We start from the raw sequence: 19,755 nt of genomic DNA on the forward strand, positions 1-19,755 counted from the left end.
ACCCACCATCACCACCCTCAGCCTCACCCCACCACCATCACCCCACCCTCAGCCTCACCCCCACCACCATCACCCCACCCTCAGCCTCACCCCCACCACCATCTCCCCACCCTCAGCCTCACCCCCCACCACCATCACCCCCACCACCCTCACCATCACCCCTCCCTACCATCACCCCCACCACCCTCAGCCTCACCCCCACCACCCTCAGCTACACCCACCACCACCATCAGCTTCACCCCCCCACCACCGTCACCATCACCCCCCACCAACCTCAGCCTCATTCCCCACCACCATCATCCACCATCACCACCCTCAGCCTCACCCCCCACCACCCTCAGCTTAACCCCCACCACCATCACCCCTCACCACCCTCACCATCACCCCTCCCCACCATCACCCCCACCACCCTCAGCTTCACCCCTGCCCACCCTCAGCTTCACCCCTGCCCACCCTCAGCTTCACCCCTGCCCACCCTCAGCTTCACCCCTGCCCACCCTCACCATTACCCCTTCACCCTCAGCCTCACCCCCCCCACCACCCTCAGCCTCACCCCACCCTCAGCTTCACCACCCCTCAGCATCACTCCCCCCACCACCTTCAGCATCACCCCCCTCAGCATCACCCCCCACCACCCTCAGCATCACCACCCTCAGCATCACCCCTCACCACCCTCAGCATTACCCCCCACCACCCTCAGCATCACCACCCTCAGCATAACCCTCCGTCACCACCCTCAGCTTCCCCCCACTCACCATCACCCCCTCCTTCTCACATCACCCCCTTCTCACTCTCACATTACCCCCTCTCACTCTCACATTACCCCCCCACTCTCACATTACCCCCCCACTCTCACATTACCCCCCCACTCTCACATTACGCGCCCCACTCTCACATTACCCCCCTCTCACTCTCACATTACCCCCCTCTCACTCTCACATTACCCCCCTCTCACTCTCACATTACCCCCCTCTCACTCTCACATTACCCCTCTCTCACTCTCACATTACCCCCTCTCACTCTCACATTACCCCCCTCTCACTCTCACATTAACCCCCTCACTCTCACATTAACCCCCTCACTCTCACATTAACCCCCTCACTCTCACATTACCCCCTCTCACTCTCACATTACTATCACCCCCTGCTCCCTCTCACATTACCATCAACCCCCCGCTCCCTTTCACCATCACCGTCCACTCCCTCTCACCATCACACCCCCCGCTCCCTCTCACCATCAGCTACCCCATACACATAGGGTCTCAGACAAAAACACAAACATGCTCACAGAGACATACATTTGCACACACAAGGATACTCTCTGTCAGACACACTCTCAGGCACATACACAGGTAGACAGTGCGTCAATGTGTATATGTGACACTTTTTTGTTAGTGGGGCCTCATGTTTGCGTTTCGCCTAAGGCCTCATAAAGTCTAGAGCCGCCTCTGCCGTGAGTGCTGGTCATTATCTACAATTATATATATATATATATATATATATATATATATATATATATATATATATATATATATATATATTAAATGAAAGACCTGTTTCTGACTCTTTTGGACAATTTTGTTGGAGTGAAATCGCATTGCAAAAGCCCACTTTGACAGAAACAGTCACCGTTTCACAAACCGTTTCAGACATTCTTATATTGAGTGTCTTTAAGAGTGTGGCTGTCATAAGTGGCTTTGTAAATATTTATACATTTCCATTTTAATATTAAATTATAATAATCATGATGGATAGGTGTGCACTTTTAATTTGGTACAGGGCACCCAAAGACCTTAAAGGACCACTCTAGTGCCAGGAAAACATACTAGTTTTCCTGGCACTAGAGTGCCCTGAGGGTGCCCCCACCCTCAGGGACCCACTCCCGCTGGGCTCTGGGGGGAGGAAGGGGTTAAACTTACCTCTTTCTCCAGCGCCGGGCGGGGAGCTTTCCTCCTCCTCCTCTTCTTCCTCGCGACGTCATCGGCTGAATGCGCATGCGCGGCAGGAGCCGCGCTCGCATTCAGCCGGTCGCATAGGAAAGCATTCATAATGCTTTCCTATGGACGCTTGCGTGCTCTCACTGTGATTTTCACAGTGAGAAGCACGCAAGCGCCTCTAGCGGCTGTCAATGAGACAGCCACTAGAGGATTTAGAGGCTGGCTTAACCCTCAGTATAAACATAGCAGTTTCTCTGAAACGTCTACGTTTATAAAAAAAAAGGGTAAAAGCTAGCTGGACCTGGCACCCAGACCACTTCATTAAGCTGAAGTGGTCTGGGTGCCTAGAGTGGTCCTTTAAGATTGCCCTGTGCTCCCTTCAATCACTGTAAGATTAATTGTATACAATCTACCAGGAGTGAGGTACCATTGAATCATGGTTGTAAAAGCATATATTTATGCTTGTGAAAATGTAATGTTGTTGTGGCTTCCTGAATACTAGGGTAATCTGTCTAACCTGAAGGATCTCTGCAGACAGGAGCTAAAGGCTTTTTTTTTTTATAGTAACACTATTACAATTATACTTATTTTTCATTTAAAAAATAAACAAACAAACAAAAAAAGGTTCCTACGTTGTGAATACAGGTCTATTCTTCCTCAAAAGGATGAACTGACAAAACAAATGTAATTCTTAAGCTTTCTGCCTAAATATTGAGGATCAATTTATTGAAAAAATATATAATTCTATTTGTGTTTAAATATGTATTTTTGTGTTGATAACAGGAATCCATATGGATTACGTTTGCCAGTGTCTGTTGACACTGCCACCCATGTGGTATGCCCTACTCTGCCCTGCCACCATTTTGCAAGTGTGTTTGAATATTGTGGGCATGTAATGCAGTATGAAACGCTATTTTAAATCAAGTCGTGCAGAGTACTTTTATTTGTATAATCGAAATGCCTTATAAAGGCACAGCTGTAGGTGGGATTTTTCATTTGCTAACCATTATTATTTGTATCTATTATTAGTTTAATTTATTTTATTGTAGCCATAGTTGTCAGAAAAGCACAAGATGTTACCATGGAATAGCTGTGATGCTTTCTTGAACACAGCCTCAAATTGTATTGCAGGCAGAAATGTGTAGAAACTTGTAATACGTTTATTTGTCAGGGGTTATGATTTGTTTGTTTAATATACATTAGCTAGATGGATGCATGATCTCAGTGTCTGTGCCCTAATATCCAGTATCTCAGTCTGTCATATGAGTCACTTGTAGGGTACAGTTACATGGAGCAGATGGGGATATTTACTGATTTGATTTCAAAAGTTAATAGTGACTGATAGAAATGATTGATAGTACAGGTACTTGTTGAATACAATTTATTAATGTGAAGATTGGGAGGTATGAAAATTGGGAGAGGAGGAGGCAGGGCTAAAGTTGGAGCATCCACAAATAAAACCTTTTTCCCACAGCTATCAAAACAGATAGCTGGGGGCTCGGGCTGGGGTAGCTTTGCCTTTGTCAAGCATAGAGACTGTGCAAGACAAAGAAGTCAATAGATAGACTTTTGTTGACCGCATTAAAATGTCTGATATTCAAACAGTCTCTGAGCATTTCATAATTTTTTTAACTTTATGAAATACTTCTTTTTATGACGGGGAGGGGGGAAGAAGTGACAAAACTACTTTAAAAGTAAACTAAATTACATACTGGTATATACATTGCGCTAACTGAATTATTAATATTTAAAAATAGTCTGATTCACTATTTGTCAATCAGTTCTTCAATGTCCTTTATGAATTGGCAGGCAGGGGGGAGAAGGAAAACTCTTCTACAAGCAGTTCCCCTGCTCTCCAGCTCTCCAGCACAGCAACTACACTATTGTGTTGACCCTTTCAGCAGCACTTCTTGTACTGGATAGAGAAGTATAGGAACGGTGTGATTGATGTCACTATATTTTGATGCCAATGAGTGTGTCGCTGCAAAGCCGGCATGTCGGTGAAATTGGCGGAGGAGTTTTCTGCTTGGGAAGTGTACCTGCCATGACAAATTCACTTTAAAGACTTGCTTACACTACCCCATCTGGGGGTAATATTTTTTTTCCCTACTATCTTACCAGGTTCAGCACTGTAGGAATATATATTCGGGGCACTTATTTGGAAAAGCCTTAATAGGATTACACAAAACATGATTGAAAAACACTGGGTCTAGTGGGTGAAACAAGGTGTGAGAACTTGCTGACTAGATTTACAAATACATTTGCATATAATTTGTCAGATTTTATAGTTTATTTTTAAATGTCAGCTGAGGGCTCCTTGTACCAGCAGTAATACTCCGATGAGCAGGGAGAAATGTATTTGGCTCATACATTATAAAGACAAGGCTGTGAAGCTTAATTTCAGGATTGTTGGCACAGGGTGACAGCAGGCAACCAGTTTTGTTTTCCCTGGGTCATTACTGCAGTGCTGCTGGCATCGAAGTCTCAAATTCTGACAGATGTTATCACTGAAAGCTAATTTCAGCTAAATGTTCTGTATATGCATAACTCACTGTTCCTGTTTCTGGATTGGCATTTTCCAAGCTAAAATTATCAGTGTGTATGAGTGATATTTGTGACAGGCTGTGTGTGCGTCAGACATTTAACAGTGATTAATGCTGCACTAAGGCTTGTAAAATAAAATATTTGATAGCAATCAATTTAGACCCCTCATGCTGCCTGCATATATCTGTACGTATATAGAAATGCTTTAAACATATACAGCATGTGCTGGCTTATATCGGATTGTCACTCTTCTCAAACAATGCTAATTTTAACACCATAAAATTATATGCATATTTACTGCTCCTGTAGTCTGTAGACCGTCCGTTCTGCATGTCCGTTCTGCATGACTGAGCACAATTTTTGCCAGTTGCATTCTATATGAAGCTGCAGTATTCAGTACAACCCGTCCATCTGTCAGCCCCCCGATCAGCATGCTGATACCAAAACACTAGTAGCCTTGCACATAAAGTTTCTTATATTAAATGGAGTACATACTGGACAGTGTTTGTGTTTTTTTTAAGGTGTACATGGGAATAATAATTCGGTGTAACCTCTTTTCGTAACCATGACGGTGTATGTTCTGCAGACATTTTTAGCATTTATGCGAGATCATTTGGTAGGAAAATATATTTAAACCTGCATTCATTCAAATACACAAGTTGTTTTGTAAGTTTTTTTGCAGGTGTTAGACTGCAGTGCTTGCACTGTTTGTTTTGCACCGAATAAAGCAGACTCCTTTAGCCACATATACAACCACTATCTAAACACTCTGAAATAAACCAGGTTTCAGTAAAAAAAAATGTAGCACATAAGTAATCTGTCCTATGGATACCTATTACAGGTTACAAAGTTATTTCAAAAGGTACCCGATAGTTGCAATGAATACATCCTGTTCTTCGGCAACTGCCCACAATAAATTGGTTACCCTAGCAGTATTCCTTCAGAAACAAAATGGAGACCCATCTGTGACTGGGAAGTCTAATTAAGGTGTATTACAGAATATACTTTATGTATTCCTTAACTGAAGAATGGCTAATTACAGAAATTTTAAGAAAAAAAAAGGTCGTAGAAGATATTTCCATATTTCATGGCAAAAAAACATATAAATAACTCCTGGCACAAACATTATCGATCAAAGAGTTAACGTACAACAAAACACAACAGGGTAGCATTAAAGCGGCACTGTCATGCCGAACTTACCTTTCCTCAATCTCTTCCTCTTCTACCCCTCTCTCAGGATCTGTTCTTCTTTTCTTCCTGTCTCCTTTAGTTTTCTTTAAAACCATAAGACAAAGTAGGGACTCTTTGTCTTATGGGATTCCTCCGCTTGACCAGCTCTGACCAGCGGAGGAGCAAAGTGTGCTTCATTTCCGCTGGTCAGAGCAATTTTCCCATGATCCCTAGCTTTCCTCCCTGTTCCCACAATGCTTCCTGTCAGTATTGCCAAACGTCCTGTCACTTAGACAGAACGCCGGCAAAACTGCCGAATTGCATCCTAACAGAATTCTCCATTGGTGTTAGGATGCAATTCGGTACTTTGTTTGTATCGGAATTTCATTCTAATGAATGAAACTCCGATCCTATTCATTGCCGCGGCTGCATCTTGCAGCCGCTTAGTAGATAACTCCCTAATTCCCACGGTATCAGGGAGCTATCTACTAAAAGGCTGAAAGACCTGAATTGGTCTTTCAGCCAACTTTACTAATACTAAGTAAAGATTACTTAGTATTAGTAAATAATATGCCCCTACTCGCTATACCGCGAGTAGGGGCATGTCTAGTAAGCAGTGAGCAGCCTGTGGCTGCTCACTGTAAAAAACAAAAAACAATAAACACCCCCCCCTCCCCTGCGCGAAGGTTAAAGATTGGGGGGGGGGACCTACTGCCCCCCCCCGGCCCCCACCCCTGCGCGGTGGGTGGGGGCCCTAATAAAACAATAAGGGGGGGACCTACTGTCCTCCCCCCCGGCCCCCACCCCTGAGCGGTGGGTGGGGGCCCTAATAAAACAATAAGGGGGGGAACCTATTGTCCTCCCCCCCGGCCCCCACCCCTGAGCGGTGGGTGGGGGCCCTAATAAAACAATAAGGGGGGGGACCTATTGTCCCCCCCCCGGCCCCCACCCCTGCGCGGTGGGTGGGGGCCCTAATAAAACAATAAGGGGGGGGGACCTACTGTCCTCCCCCCCGGCCCCCACCCCTGCGCGGTGGGTGGGGGCCCTAATAAAAACAATAAGGGGGGGGACCTACTGTCCTCCCCCCCCGGCCCCCACCCCTGAGCGGTGGGTGGGGGCCCTAATAAAACAATAAGGGGGGGGACCTATTGTCCTCCCCCCCGGCCCCCACCCCTGAGCGGTGGGTGGGGGCCCTAATAAAACAATAAGGGGGGGGACCTACTGTCCCCCCCCCCGGCCCCCACCCCTGCGCGGTGGGTGGGGGCCCTAATAAAACAATAAGGGGGGGGACCTATTGTCCTCCCCCCCTGGCCCCCACCCCTGCGCGGTGGGTGGGGGCCCTAATAAAAACAATAAGGGGGGGGGGACCTACTGTCCTCCCCCCCGGCCCCCACCCCTGAGCGGTGGGTGGGGGCCCTAATAAAACAATAAGGGGGGGGACCTACTGTCCTCCCCCCCTAGCCCCCACCCCTGCGCGGTGGGTGGGGGCCCTAAATGAACCCCCCCCCCCATCAAGGTGACTAGGGGTCCCAAGCCCCTAGTCACCCCCCACCCAAAACATTCTATCCCCTACCTACCCCCCTCACCCTAAAAATAGTGAGGGGGGAATAAAATAACTAACCTGTAAAAAAAAAAAAATTAAACTTGCCATTTGACGTCTTCTCTTTTCTAAATTCTTCTTACTTCAGCCCCCCAAAAGGCCAAATAAAAATCCATAAACCCGTCGCACTTTAAAAAAAAAAACGAGCGCAAACAAAAATTAATCCATCTTCACCCATGGAGGGCACGCCGCGTACTGAGCTCCGCAGGGCGGGTCAAGGCTTATAAAGCCTTGCCCCGCCCTGCAATTAGGCTTAGAACACAATGATTGGTTGGTTTAAGCCAATCACAGTGCTCTGTGTCATTTTACACAGCGTGGGAAAATTCCAAAGAACTTTCCCACGCTTGTAAAATGACACAGAGCACTGTGATTGGATGGATTTCAAACCATCCAATCACAGTGCTCTGTGTCATTTTACACAGCGTGGGAAAGTTCTTTGGAATTTTCCCACGCATGTAAAATGACACAGAGCACTGTGATTGGATGGCTTGAAAACCATCCAATCACAGTGATCTGTCATTTTACACAGCGTGGGAAAGTTCTTTTGAATTTTCACACGCTGTGTAAAATGACACAGAGCACTCTGATTGGTTTAAACCAACCAATCATTGTGTTCTAAGCCTAATTGCAGGGCGGGGCAAGGCTTTATAAGCCTTGACCCGCCCTGCGGAGCTCAGTACGCGGCGTGCCCTCCATGGGTGAAGATGGATTAATTTTTGTTTGCGCTCGTTTTTTTTTTTTTTTTTTTTAAAGTGCGACGGGTTTATGGATTTTTATTTGGCCTTTTGGGGGGCTGAAGTAAGAAGAATTTAGAAAAAAGAAGACGTCAAATGGTAAGTTTAATTTTTTTTTTTTACAGGTTAGTTATTTTATTCCCCCCTCACTATTTTTAGGGTGAGGGGGGTAGGTAGGGGATATAATGTTTTGGGTGGGGGGTGACTAGGGGCTTGGGACCCCTAGTCACCTTGATGGGGGGGGGTCATTTAGGGCCCCCACCCACCGCGCAAGGGTGGGGGCCAGGGGGGGAGGACAGTAGGTCCCCCTCCCTTATTGTTTTATTAGGGCCCCCACCCACCGCTCAGGGGTGGGGGCCGGGGGTGAGGACAGTAGGTCCCCCCCCCTTATTGTTTTATTAGGGCCCCCACCCACCGCTCAGGGGTGGGGGCCGGGGGGGAGGACAGTAGGTCCCCCCCCCTTATTGTTTTATTAGGGCCCCCACCCACCGCTCAGGGGTGGGGGCCGGGGGGGAGGACAGTAGGTCCCCCCCCTTATTGTTTTATTAGGGCCCCCACCCACCGCTCAGGGGTGGGGGCCGGGGGGGAGGACAGTAGGTCCCCCCCCTTATTGTTTTATTAGGGCCCCCACCCACCGCGCAGGGGTGGAGGCCGGGGGGGGGGACAGTAGGTCCCCCCCTTATTACCATTTTTTTTTTTTTTACAGTGAGCAGCCACAGGCTGCTCACTGTTTAGTGGACATGCCCCTACTCGCGGTATAGCGAGTAGGGGTATTGGGGAGATTTTAATCTCCCTTGTCCTATTATGGGGGTCATATTGACCCCCATAGAGTGAGGGGGGACATGGGGGGCTTAGGAAGTGGCGAGGAGCACTGCTCCCTGCCGCTTCTATAGTTACATATTACAAGGAGGGAGCTGCACGCCGGTAGCTCCCTCCTTGTAATAAACTGAACGAACAAACTAACACTGATACACAGTGTTAGTTTGTTCGTCTGATTTTTTCTATTCATTCATTCGTCTGTCTGATGAATGAATGAATAGATGAAATTCCCGTTCGCATGTCCAGGTGTTTCACTGGGCATGTGCGGGAATCTCACAGTCTGTGTAGTGTGGGTAGATGACGTGTCCCACAGGGACTTCACCTACCCACACAAAGATGGCGGCGCCCTGAATAAAGATCGGGGCAGAAGATAAAGAATTAAAAAGAGGTAATGTGGGGGGCTTAGGGGCATTTGGGGGTGACTAGGGGGTCGATTGGATGTAGTGGAGGCGGGAGGGGGGTTAAAAAAAAAACGGGATTCGGCATGACAGTGCCGCTTTAAGAGAGTTCCTTTTCTTGGAATTCCTCAAAATGTATCACCGTATGGAAGTGCACAGTGTACCAGACTGCCTCAAATTATTACAGTCATAAATAATCAAGGTCAATTTAACTTTTAAAATGTATGCTTGTTCTTCATGCAGAACTTTAAAATAAGTCATGGGATTTCTTTTTATGTTTTGTTACTTAGAGTTCCAAAATTTGAAGCAATAAGATTTCAAACAATAGGTGTTTCCCAACAATATTAACTTGCTATAAATGAGATGACTGCTTCCATTAAACCTGTGTTGCTTAGTGTATTCATATAAAGATAATTTAAACCATATAATTTATTATGGTTGGTTGTAGTAGAATTGCCTTTATGACTGGATACATGCCCCCTACTGATTAGATAAATTTTAAACTCTCCTCCTAAATGTCACCTTTTGTCTTGCATCCTTAGTGCATTACCAGAAGATTATTCACCGGGACATAAAACCATCCAATTTACTGCTGGGAGATGATGGTCACATCAAAATTGCTGATTTTGGTGTAAGCAATCAGTTTGAAGGCAACGATGCACTTCTTTCAAGTACTGCAGGAACACCAGCTTTTATGGCCCCTGAAACACTTTTGGATTCTGGCCAGGGGTTCAGTGGAAAGGTCGGTTAACCTCTTCTTTTTTTTTTTACATAGAAACATAGAATGTGACGGCAGATAAGAACCATTCGACCCATCTAGTCTGCCCAATTTTCTAAATACTTTCATTAGTCTCTGGCCTTATCTTATAGTTAGGATAGCCTTATGCCTATCCCACGCATGCTTAAACTCCTTTACTGGGTTAACCTCTACCACTTCAGGTGGTGGAAGGCTATTCCATGCATCCACTACCCTCTCAGTAAAGTAATACTTCCTGATATTATTTTTAAACCGTTGTCCCTCTAATTTAAGACTATGTCCTCTTGTTGTGGTAGTTTTTCTTCTTTTAAATATAGTCTCCTCCTTTACTTTGTTGATTCCCTTTATGTATTTAAATGTTTCGTCTTTCCTCCAAGCTATACATGTTAAGATCCTTTAACCTTTCCTGGTAAGTTTTATCCTGCAATCCATGAACCAGTTTAGTAGCCCTTCTCTGAACTCTCTCTAAGGCATCAATATCCTTCGGAAGATACGGTCTCCAGTACTGCGTCCAATACTCCAAGTGAGGTCTCACCAGTGTTCTGTACAATGGCATGAGCACTTCCCTCTTTCTACTGCTAATAACTCTCCCTATACAACCAAGCATTCTGCTAGCATTTCCTGCTGCTCTATTACATTGTCTGCCTACCTTTAAGTCATCTGAAATAATTACCCCTAAATCCCTTTCCTCAGATGTTGAGGTTAGGACTCAAATATTCTGTACTCTGCCCTTGGGTTTTTACGTCCAAGATGCATTATCTTGCACTTATCCACATTAAATGTCAGTTTCCACAACTCTGACCATTTTTCTAGTTTACCTAAATCATTAGCCATTTGGCTTATCCCTCCTGGAACATCAACCCTGTTACATATCTTAGTATCATCAGCAAAAAGACATACCTTACCATCAAGACCTTCTGCAATATCACTAATAAAAAGATTAAAGAGAATGGGTCCAAGTAGAGATCCCTGAGGTACCCCACTGGTGACAAGTCCAAGCTTCGAATATACTCCATTGACTACAACCCTCTGTTGCCTGTCACTCAGCCACTGCCTCACCCATTCAACAATATTGGAATCCAAACTTAAAGATTACAGTTTATTGATAAGCCTTCTATGTGCAACAGTGTCAAAAGCCTTACTGAAATCTAGGTAAGCAATGTCTACTGCACCACCCTGATCTATAATTTTAGTTACCCAGTCAAAAAAAATCAATAAGATTAGTTTGGCATGATCTCCCTGAAGTAAACCCATGTTGTCTCTGATCTTGAAATCCATGTGTTTTTAGATGTTCAACAATCCTATCCTTTAACATGGTTTCCATCACTTTCCCCACTACTGAAGTAAGGCTTACTGGCCTATAGTTGCCCGACTCCTCCCTATTACCTTTCTTGTGAATGGGCACAACATTCGCCAACTTCCAATCTTCTGGGATTACTCCTGTTATCAATGATTGGTTAAATAAACGTATTTTGTAATTATTCTCCTTTCCACATTGTCCCACTAACTCATCCCATTACGATAAGGTGAAACCATCAACATGGAAATCAATTATCTGTCCACATTTAATCCAACAATTACTCTTTGTAAATATATATATAATATCCAAATCAATACATATCTACACCCACGAGCTTAACCAATGTGGCACCAATGCCAATATTTGATCATCATTATTATAGCATGCATGTCGTGCCAAATCTAGAAATAGTTTCTTTTGTGGTCTAATGCAGTGCATATTAAAGTGTTAAAAAGTTAAAACTAAAATCCTGTTCTATGGTAAGAACATTGTGTAACACTGGAGACATTAAATAGCTTAGAAATCTCATTAGGACTTCACAGCAGAAGAAATACAAGAACAATGTGTACATGTTTGTATTTACAATTTGGGGGGGGGGGCAAGGAAATTGTAATGTATTCGCCTTAATGATATGTTTTCTATATTTGTTTGATTCCTCATTTTCTATTTTTAGGCACTTGACGTGTGGGCTATGGGAGTTACCCTTTATTGTTTTGTGTTTGGAAAGGTAGGTAACCTTTATATGATTAAGGGTGTGTAATACAAACAAGTCATATAAGGTCTGTAGTTAAGGATGTTGCGATAAAGCATATCCTGATGGAACTAAATTCCCCATATTCTGATGTTGGCCTTGACTGTCTGCCTGATTTATCATGCACTTAGAAACTCCGATGTGAACAGCTGCTGAGTTCTGAAGCTGGATAGGGCACCTATTACTTATTTTTGATACAACTCACAACCTAGAAATGTATGCTTTGTCTGTCCATCTTTACTTCACTTTAGATCACTGGTATTGTCCTGCAACGTCCACATGTATTTACATCACCAGCTGAATGCCTCTTCTTTTTAAATATAACTTCAAGAACACAGAATTCAAACAAATAGAAAAGTATCCTATAGTTGGTTTTTAATAGAGTTGTAAGCTACCATTCTGCCGTTAACATCATTTATTTTTCAATTTCTTTTTATTTCAGTATATATACATACTTCAACATTTACATAGACAAAAAAAAAAAATCTCAACATTAAATGGACTTTACATTGAACTGGGGGCATGTTGGGCCCATTGAACACTGAATTACATTCTTTTCACTGTATGTAGCCTAAACAATCATTATGTGATTGCATGTTTTTTAAATCCATACAACAGTCCACTTGGTCATGAAAATGTCACCATCTTTATAATTGAAAGAAGAAAGGACCACAGGCACTCCAAATTGAAACCGTATGCAGATTTATTAGGAAAAAATGCAACGCCAAGCAACGTTTCGACCAACAAAGGTCTTTTTCAAGCTTTGTTGGTCGAAACGTTGCTTGGCGTTGCATTTTTTCCTAATAAATCTGCATACGGTTTCAATTTGGAGTGCCTGTGGTCCTTTCTTCTTTCGTGTATAATTCTGGGATTGCTGGTCCTGATCCGGAGCACCCTTGGCCGCTGGGATTGAGTGCGGTTCCCACCATCTACTTTGCACCATCTTTATAATTAACATTTATACATGAAAAGTAGCTGCACCACACATATACATGAATATATGGAACTATGTACACAAGATCAGTAGTACACAGCACCAAGATATGTGTATTAACATTTTCACACCAAAACAGGCACTGCCAGTACAGATACAATTAAAGCTTTTGAAGCACACGCAATCACATTAGTTAACATGCTAATTCATCTGTACAGGTGTGAGTACTCCAAGTAAAGTGCACGGGTTGCACAACGCAGGTGAAATATAGTAAAGTTTATTGGTGCACACAGAATACAGCATATATGTATGCAACATTTTGGCCTACATGCCCCTAGCCATGCATAGGTGTGTACTATCATTTTACAGACGTATGTGTAATTTTAAACTTAATATGTACTGATTCATGTAGGAGAAGGGGGCAAGTTATTCAAGATCTCTGTATTGAGACAAGACCTCTAAACGTAAATATTACAGCACCCCCTAGTGACAGAAATGTTTATAAACCATAAATTATGCACATTATCCACATTGGATACATTTACAGTACACTGGAGCATTAGGGACATGATAGTGACAAAAATATGTTATGTATATGATGCACTGAAAAATAAATTCTATGATTAAATTGTTCTCTTTGTCAGTAGAAACGTAGATTGAAAACCGATGAGCAAAATATACTATCCTTGAAAGAAATATCACATTTTCTGAACTATCCTGCTCTTACATTACCCATTAGATTGGGACATTAATGATTTATCTCAAGACGGTCCATATCTCCGTGTATGTTCCCTATAATGTTAAATAAATGTAAACACAACCAATACCACTGAACTATACAATAACTGGCAATTCAAAACAAATAGCCTAATATTTGAATCTGTATATTAAAGTATGGACGAATGTGTTTTACAGGCTCTCAGCTCCACATGGGGCATCTTTCATAAAATATTAAGTTGGACAAAAAGATGTATCACTAATGGCAAATGGCTTGCTTTGTTTTTATAACATTATATATACATACTTTGTGACTTTATTATTCTCTCTTTTAGTGCCCTTTCATGGATGAGTACATACTGGTTCTCCATAACATAATAAAATACAAACCAGTGGAGTTCCCAGAACAGTAAGTAATCTTAGAACCAAAAAGAGACATTTAGTGATATTTGGATTTGCTATTCATATGGTTAACCAATACACAAGGACAGTTATTTTTTTCTTTATATACTCTTGTGAGCCTAATTAATTAATATCTGTTTGCTTAACTTTTTTTGCACCCAAATTGTGAAAATGTTAAAAGCACTATATTATGAGAACTACTGTTTGTGTGGCAGTGAACTGTACACCAGTGTTGTAGCAGAGAGAAATGTACATGATAGTGCTACATCTTAATGGTTTTAAAAAAATAAGTTACTGCCTGCAAAGCAACCAAATTGTCTCTGTAACACCAAGCCCTCTCTCTTGTAGCACATTGAGTCTGAGTTGTTTAAAAGGGTTTGGAGAAGAGAAAAAAACAAGTTGACAAAATCTGGACTCTTCCATCAACTAAAGCCCAACCAATCATCTGTCACTCATATAATGTGAATGTTTCCTATGCTGTGTCAATCAACATCTACAGCGATATATTGAATCAATGCATCTCTATAGGGAGCATTCAGTGTCTCTTTGCAGAGCATGGAAACTTGCAAACATTGCGGGACCACAGCAGGAAGGAAACCCTTCTGGTGGCTGTCTGAGTGAGCAATGTAAACGCTGACTTTCTGTGGCATGTACTTACCTCCCATAATGGCATAGGGAAGGGTACTCGCCTCCCTCGAGCCGCACAGCCCTCCTTCTGCAGCGCGGTCCAGCCAATCCACGTGGCAAGACTTCCTTATATAGAGTGTAGGCATGACCTCACGCTTGTTCTTAAAGTGGTCGCGTCATCCTAATCTATTTTGAGTCGCAATGATGAAGTGGACCAATCCGTATACAGGTAAGCCTATTTAAGGCTTGCTTTGGCCCATATTCTTTGCCCAATTGTGGTTTCTGAATAGATCCTCGCTTTGTGCTCCTAGTGATTTTCTGTGTTTCTCCTTGGCTTCGTATTTGACCTTGTGATTTCTGCTATCCTGACCCAGCTTCGTATTGACCTTGTGATTTCTGGTATCCTGACCCAGATTCATATTGACCTTGTGATTTCTGGTATCCTGACCCAGCTTCGTATTGACCTTGTGATTTCTGGTATCCTGACCCAGCTTTGTATTGACCTTGTGATTTCTGCTATCCTGACCCAGCTTCGTATTGACCTTGTGATTTCTGGTATCCTGACCCAGCTTTGTATTGACCTTGTGATTTCTGCTATCCTGACCCAGCTTCGTATTGACCTTGTGATTTCTGGTATCCTGACCCAGCTTTGTATTGACCTTGTGATTTCTGGTATCCTGACCCAGCTTTTGTATTGACCTTGTGATTTCTGGTATCCTGACCCAGCTTCGTATTGACCTTGTGATTTCTGGTATCCTGACCCAGCTTCGTATTGACCTTGTGATTTCTGGTATCCTGACCCAGCTTTGTATTGACCTTGTGATTTCTGGTATCCTGACCTCTGCTTCTTATATTGACTTGTATTTTCTGGTATCCTGACCAGGCTTTGTCTTGACTGGTTTCTTTTCTGTATCCTTGACCTTGATTCTAGCTATATTAATATGTTAAGTCCTGCCTCTCTAAGGCTCGGTAATACCTTGGATCCACCTTTTGTGTGTTTCCTCTTTCCTGCGTGTTTGGGTACAGCTCCTATGACACTTTCTCAGAAAAGACTGTCTTTACAATAGGAAGACTACAGTGTTTCATACTGTGATTTTGCACTTGCAGGCTCCTTGCAATTTGGTCCCTTCAAAACAATGAAGTGGTCATGGTGCTTGGAGTAACCCTTTAAACCTCTTCTTTAGTTACCCAGGAAATCCAATTCCAATGTTAAACTAAAAAAGAACATTCTGATTATTTATAAAAAAAAAAAGTCATTCTAAATCAGTGGTTTCTAGAATATATAGGAATTGGACAATATATATCTTTCAAACCTTTTGCAGATGGATGGACAATGAATTGCTTTGCAAACTCTCCTCCCTTGTTAAATTCTGATTTAGGTAATGCTCAGTTCCTTTTGTGTTTAATGGTTTTAGATTTTCTACATTTTGAAATAGGTTTCCTAGGAAACAAAATGGGTATTTGGTGAACAATTACAAACTCTGGACAAAATGCTTAAAATTATGCTTTAAAAAATGCTTGCACCTACCATTGTATCAGGAATGTATGTCTGTTTGTGACACTGTTCTGTTTCTTTTAACATAATGAAAAACATATTTTTAAAATTTTTTGGGAATAAAAGTATTCTATTTTTTTCCTTTTAGGCCTGCCATAAGTGATGAACTAAAAGAATTGATAGTGAAAATGTTGGATAAAAAGCCTGAAACAAGAATTACTGTTCCAGAGATAAAGGTAAATGCAATTATGCTTGTGACCTCAACATTATTAGGGATCATTAAATGGACACTCAACCTCAGAACTACTACGTCTGTAGTGGTTCTGTTGCAGAGAGACTGTCCCTGTAGTTTGAGTATGGTAAAACACTGACTTTTCTGGAAAAAAACAAAAAGGTTGTTTCATTTGTCCCTAAGGCCACCTTTAGTGGCTGTCATTCAGACAGCCACAGGCGGCCCTTTTTGGGACAATCTTTGCAGGACTTTCATTCATTAGCTTCACATTCTTTATGAATACAGTAAACACTCCCAATAGAGATGTATCTCTATGAGGGGATGCTGATTGGCACAGTGTGACCAATACCTTGCACACTAGCCCTCCTTAAGGGAAGCATTGGCTCAGATCATCTGTAAGAATATCAGCCAGTGGAGGAGCTGTGCTCGCAGAGAGAACAGAGCACCAGGAGACTAAAGGTGAGTACAGCTGATTTATTTTACTATTTGAGGAGTTTCCCAATAATCTAGATCACCCCTAGATCATTCTATATGTTATGTATATGATGTATTAAAAAATTAATTATATGTTTAGAGTATGTAGGCCAAGCCTAAAAGTCACACTTAAAATGGAAGAACATTCTCAAAATAGTTTTGAGAAATACAAGTTTTTCAACTCTCCTAGAACAGGAAGGGGATGCTCTTTTTGTTAAATATATATTTCTCATAGCTGAAGCGTTATGGTAACTAGTAGACTTGTGTGTTCAATAGTAATTTATTAAAATAGTAGTGCCCAGAATGGAGGAATAACGATAAACTGAGTGCTGTTCTAAGCATTTTCAGCACATAGAAATACATGTCGCATATGTGTACATAAAGAAATCCCCAACAATGAATATATAGTCCAGTAATTACATAAAAAGCAACATAAAATGCATTGTGTTGAAGTCAGAGATGAGTTTACAGTGTTTAGAGTCTCATGAAGCGTCACCCTATCACGTACCCCAGGAGAACTCTCAATTTAATAACTAGTAGATTTGTGCATTCAGTTTCTCCTGAATCATTTATCTGAATTTGCTAAAGTGGCATATGGAGGAATCACAAAGCAAGGAAAACAAACAATGAACAAACAGTTTGATTTGTAATTCCATCCATATTTAAAAAATAAATAAATAATGTTTGGGAGAAAAAGGATGGTTATGGGACAGCCACTGAAGTTTGGTTTATTCACAGATCAAGTGAGAAATTAGCAATGAAGGGGGAAAATAACGAGCAGTATACATTTTTTTTATAAATATATAATCATCTGTAGACTTTTTTGTTTTTGTTTTTGTTCCTCCTCATCTGGCAGCCAGATTACTCACAAATGCATAATATATACAAATCTACTTTTTTTGTGGTACATTGATTGGCCAATCTTCACGTCTTTTTAGTTTGTCGAAACATTTTCATCAGCAAAATTTGTCCAAACCAAAACGCACAAATCCTGGACCCCCTAAAACACCAAATGTTTCATGCCTTGCACAAGTCTGGTAACAAGTGTCCCTTTATTGGGAAACCGTTTTTATTTTTCTGCTAGGTAAACTGCTTCATGACAAAATACAAGTCATGTAAGATGTAATAAACCTTTATTTTTTATTTTTATTGGGACTGAGAAGTGTTTACAAATACATAGATAGCATGTGTTTGGTAATGGGCATAGAGAACACATTTAAGACAAATCTTCCAAGTGTTCATTCTGGATCCCCTGCAGAGAAGAAAGCTCCTCACAAACCACTGCTTAGCATTATGCTAAATATCCAGAGAATACACGATCAGAGCCCACTACTGTTTTGCAACCCAGCAGTGCAGTTTTTTTTTCCATCTTATCCTGATGGCTTCTTGCTCATTTTGTGCCTCTTGTTGGCCCAAAAGTATCATGCACATGGATATTTATGAACTGAAAACGTATGCTTTAAAGGAATGCTCTAAACGCCTAAAGCCCTTTCACTGTGATTGGACTGCCACAGAAAGTCTGGACTGGAGAAGAAGGGGTGGACATGCATAGGCTGCAGACAAGAGATCATCCTGTCTTATTCCTTGCCTCTGTGCAAATTATAAACAAACTATAAATCGCCAGAAGAACTGCACTCGAGAGGATTTCATAATCAGTCTCAGTATACTTTTTGTCCAATCATATAAGTCAACCTTTCAGTCCTTGTATCAGGACTTTTATTAAGACCTTGAGGGAGGGGGGCATGGCCTGGATGAACATGGAGCAGGACACTTAGGCGCTGAGCTCCGCGTCCCCGCCCGTTAAAAAGCATTTAAATTAGCTCACTACGAACCTGACATGGTCCGCAACAGGAAGCAGTCGGTGCCCGGGACCTCGGCGGCGGAATCCCCCTGACGCTGCACGGGCCCGATGGACGAGTACATTGCCTCACAACCGGAGCCGCAAGACACGCGGCTGACATCCAAGACCGCGAAAGAGCAGAGGCACGCCAGACTGAGGGAGACCACCCAAATGAGCTGGTCCTGATAAGGGCATAACTAGCCCAGATTTAATCTAGGATGCTGACAAAGGATGACACTGGCAAGCTTGCCCAGGAAATACGCACAGCCCTCCGTGAAGAGCTGACAGGCCTGCGCACAGACCTGACTGCGTTGGAGGAGAGAGTAGATGAGATGGAGACAGCAGCACCACACCACAGAGACAGCGATCACTCGCCAAGGTACCCTACTGCTGACCCTCAGACGGCAAGTTGAGGACTTGGAGAACCGCAGCAGAAGGAATAACATCAGGGTGAGAGGCCTACCCGATTCGGCTGCAGTCCCGCTTGCTGCCACCCTGGAGGAACTGTTCAAGCAGGTATTGGGGACGGATGCACCCGGGGGGATTCGCTTCATACGAGCGCACAGAGCCCTGGGTCCACCCAGTCAGGACGGTAGCCCAAAGGATGCTATCTGCTGCCTGCAAGATGGGGAACTAAAGGCCAGGGAGAGCCAGGTGATCAGATTTCGTGAAGCAAACAGTGGGACTGGGGACTGGGTACAATGGACCTGTCTCCACTGACCCTTGATGCCAGGAGAGCACTGCGCCCTGTCACGAGTGCGCTCCGAAACAAAAAGATAATGTATCACTGGGATTCCCCTTTAGCCTCCAAGCTAAGAAAGGCTCTACATGGGTAACGGCATGCTGGCTGGAGAACATATACCGGGCTTCCTCAGAGCACTGTACCTACCATCGATTAGAGTTCGAAACTGGATAACGGAGGAGGCACTGGCCGCTGGTCCCTCTACACGCAACAGGAACACAACATGGCAGGAGCCCACCACAGCAGCGCCGCTGGGGCAGCCTAGCAGGAGCGTAGGAGTAAG

At 43.2% G+C, this 19,755-nt stretch overlaps 1 protein-coding gene across 2 annotated transcripts in view; it reads left to right on the forward strand.

Annotated features, from left to right (window-relative positions):
• Positions 1-19,755, forward strand: part of CAMKK1 (calcium/calmodulin dependent protein kinase kinase 1) — a 454,400-nt gene that overhangs the window by 372,340 nt on the left and 62,305 nt on the right. For both annotated transcript variants that reach the window (XM_063457438.1, XM_063457439.1), the window contains exons 10-13: positions 9,744-9,943; positions 11,932-11,985; positions 13,996-14,069; positions 16,333-16,420. In XM_063457438.1, coding sequence (XP_063313508.1) covers positions 9,744-9,943; positions 11,932-11,985; positions 13,996-14,069; positions 16,333-16,420 — 416 coding nt within the window. The remainder of the gene's footprint in view (positions 1-9,743; positions 9,944-11,931; positions 11,986-13,995; positions 14,070-16,332; positions 16,421-19,755) is intronic.

The sequence above is a fragment of the Pelobates fuscus genome, chromosome 1 (genome assembly GCF_036172605.1).
Source record: "Pelobates fuscus isolate aPelFus1 chromosome 1, aPelFus1.pri, whole genome shotgun sequence".
Taxonomy (NCBI): Eukaryota; Metazoa; Chordata; class Amphibia; order Anura; family Pelobatidae; genus Pelobates; species Pelobates fuscus.